The sequence below is a fragment of the Cyclopterus lumpus genome, chromosome 2 (genome assembly GCF_009769545.1).
Source record: "Cyclopterus lumpus isolate fCycLum1 chromosome 2, fCycLum1.pri, whole genome shotgun sequence".
NCBI lineage: Eukaryota > Metazoa > Chordata > Actinopteri > Perciformes > Cyclopteridae > Cyclopterus > Cyclopterus lumpus.
The window spans coordinates 6,592,026-6,595,393 of NC_046967.1; the positions used below are offsets into that span (position 1 = coordinate 6,592,026).

Sequence of the window (3,368 nt, forward strand, 5' to 3'; positions counted from 1 at the left end):
AATAAATAAAAAATAACATGACATACATCAAACATACATCAAACGAATAAGTTATGTTATGGATCAACAGAAAGTGCCATTTAAAGAAATAAGAGTAGAACACCATCACTTTCCAAGTTCAATTTCACAGCCTAAAATATAGAAGCAACAAACAATATACATTTATACAAAAAAAGGACGCCAGCCTATGATATCCACATAAATAAATTAGCATTAAATATCAACACAATTAAATAAATAATTCCATACATGTAAAAAAAAAAGAACAAAAAAAGATTAAGGTCACAATTTCATATGTCATAAGTGGCACTTACGCATCCCCCCCCCCCCCCCTTCCTTTACGGAAAACATCACCTAAACTAAAATCTAAAGCAGCTATGTCTCGAACATCCTTTCATTTCGTTGTGAAAAATGCCCCACATGTCTGTTATATTACACCTCAGATGGAGACAGCGAGGGCGGGGGGTCGCATGTATTCATGGGGGGTTGGATTCAACTCAGCTCGTTGTATTCATAATCAGTATTTTCATTATTGCATTTAACAGCTCAAACGACTCGGCGCTTGTCGCTTTTTTTTATGTTCAGTGAGCGGTCTGGACTGAAAGTTGTACCCCCCCCCCTCACGACAACGACGCCGCCATCATCATCAATAACCGACGCTGGACTCACGCTTGGTGGTGGTGTGAGGGGGGGGGGGGGGGGGGGGGGGGGGGGGGGGGGGGGGGGGGGGGGGGGGGGGGGGGGGACTAGACGAGAAACGCGTCCATATGGATGTTTGGCCCTGAATGATGTATTGGGGTTGACATTGTGTATATATATATATATACATATATATATATAAAAACCTGGGGTGAAATATATATTTTATAACCTCCGCTAATTACAGGTCTTTTTAATATCATGGAGGATTCAGGAATCGAGAATACCCCCCCCCCCCCTTCTTTTTGCACCCGGAGAGTGACAATTGTACAGGCAAAGTCCGCACACCACATGAGCCTGGAAGGCTGCGACCCCCTCATCAGTGCACCCTGCTGCCCGCTTTGCCATACCCTACGGACCCCCCCCCCCCCCCCACACACACACACCCAGAGTCCAGTCAGTTCCACCCAACCCAGTTCTGTCCCGTTTTTATTGTTAAACATCCAACACGTGATTGAGATAGGAGATGTAGCATATCGCCAGTCTGAGGATCTCGATCTTGGAGAGCTTCTTGTCCGGGGGCAAGGTGGGGAGTAATTTCCTCAGCTCCGCGAAGGCCACGTTGAACGCCTCCACGCGGATCCGCTCTCGGGTGGCGTGGGCCGAGCGGTACTTGGCCGTGGCCCTCCGCCGCCTCCTCTTTTCCTCTCGGCTCAGGGGCTGGTCGGACCGGCACTTGGCCCTCTCCTCTTCCTCCACGGGCTCGTCCGAGGTGCAGCCGGTGGACCTGAGGCCGTTGAGCATCGACTCCGGGTCGGACTGGGTCCAGGAGAGGTCCGCCTCCGCCTGGTCCGGGCTCAACATCATCTTTAATTCTCGGCGTTGGCAGTCGCTCCTCCTTAAGAACCTGTGGCCGAAACCAGCTATTAAAACATGGCTGTATGCTATTTATGTTATTAATTATGGAAGATAAACAACGAGCCTCCAACGTGCATCTGCTGTACACGTCTGTTTTTCGTCAACACTCGCAACAACAAAAACAACAACACACAAATAATAATACAATAATAATACAAGTAAATCAAATGTAATTGTTTTAGTGTGTTCTGCCACCCCGAGGCCCCAGTGTGAGGGATGCCACAGCGGGGTGCCTGTCTGGGTGCCAGCCCCCCCCTAATAAATACAAATGCAGTCTACATTCGTTGCATAATAACATTAAACTTCATAAATAATAAATCCCCCGAAGAAGAAAAAAACCGTGTAATTGTTAATTTATTAAAGCCCGAGGCCTCATAATGACCCGATCGATTAGGAAACTTTTTTTTTTTAAATACATTTTTATGTTTCAAATATTTGTATTTGTATCGTCCTTAATAATAATGAGATTCGTGACCATTTGAGAAGGAGAAAGTCTCTTTCTTTGTGAATGAACGGCCATCTGTCAGAGTGTGATGAACACATCTGCTTCATCTGAGGCCACGGAGGCATAAGACGGCAGAAATAATGTTGACATCTGCTGGACATAACGTTATGGAGATTTTGAAAAAACGTTATGGAGATTTTGAAAAAATAAATAAAGCGAGGAAAGTAAGCCCGTACAAATCGGTGTCCATATATATAATAACAAAATATCTGATAGAGGCCCAAACATTTAAAAACATACTTAATTTTCTTTCCAACATTTCGTTTTTTTTCTACGTTTGAGACTCACCTTGACAAAGAGTTGAGGAGGAGAGCAATCTTCTGAAAACGAACTTCAAATCGCTCTGGAGAGGCGCCTTAACTCCAGATCAAGTCATATTCAATGTGGTGGAGATTTAACCCCCCCCCCCCAAAAAAAATATAAAAGTATAGTTTGGACTTTTTCACCCACGAACTTGCAACATGGGAGTCAGGCGTGGGGGTCAAACGTCAAGCGGAGCAAAAAAAAATAAAAAAAATGCTTCCGCACATCAAAACAGTCCCGAAGTCTTACAGCTGATTAGAGATCAGTCCATTAAAAACAAAGATGATAATGATGATGTGAGCAGCCCCTACACACACCCCACCCCTCCGGCGTGATAGAGACAAAAGAGCAGATAGTGGAGAAAGTGCAGCCGGGGCTACTCGTCCATCCGCCGCTGGAAGATGGGGATGAAAGGGGCGAGATACGCGCGGCTGTCCCCGTGTCAGGGATGAGCGGATCGGAAGGCAGGTCGCAGATAATCCCCCCCCCTCTCTCTCTCTCTCTCTCTCTTGTTTAATTTTTTTTGTGTGTTACCTCCAGTCCTCGTGCCACCGAGTGTCCAATGCGAGATAAGATCCAAACGATCCCGACTAATAAAGGCTCACTTCGGGGATGGAATATATTTGAGGAATGGTATTGTCTAACGCCGCCCCCCGCCCCTTCTCTCTCTCTCTCTCTCGTTCCCTCCCTCTCTCTCACGCGCACATACACACACGCCACACATACACACACACGCACACACACGCCTCCTCCCTCTCTTCACGCCCCTCGGCCCTCGAGCGCTCTCCCTCCCGTGGGAGTGCGGTGGGCAAAGGGAAAGCAGAGATGTGTGCATGATAAAAGGCGGGGGGAGAAAAAATAAATAAATGCCGTGTTGTGAGTTTGTGCACGTGCGCTGTTTTTTCTTTTCTTCTTTCCGTTGAACAGTGATGATTAAAAAAAAATTTAAAAAATGAACTCCGTTCAGTAGAGGAAGATATAGGAGGAGCTTTTCAAATTAAAA

The 3,368-nt window shown here is 46.2% G+C and overlaps 1 protein-coding gene across 2 annotated transcripts; it reads right to left on the bottom strand.

The window, feature by feature from the left end:
• Positions 1 to 1,096: 1,096 nt before the first annotated feature.
• Positions 1,097 to 2,984, bottom strand: LOC117745291 (helix-loop-helix protein 2-like). Of its 2 annotated transcripts, none has more exons than XM_034553531.1 (2): positions 2,900 to 2,984; positions 1,097 to 1,546 (listed from the first exon to the last, which is right to left on the bottom strand). In XM_034553531.1, the coding sequence occupies exon 2, from the start codon at positions 1,504 to 1,506 to the stop codon at positions 1,135 to 1,137; it is 372 nt and encodes a 123-aa protein (XP_034409422.1). In that variant the 5' UTR covers positions 1,507 to 1,546; positions 2,900 to 2,984; the 3' UTR covers positions 1,097 to 1,134. The 2 variants fall into 2 exon arrangements, with proteins under 2 accessions (XP_034409422.1, XP_034409414.1); XM_034553523.1 differs by having other exon boundaries at positions 2,351 to 2,945.
• Positions 2,985 to 3,368: the final 384 nt, after the last annotated feature.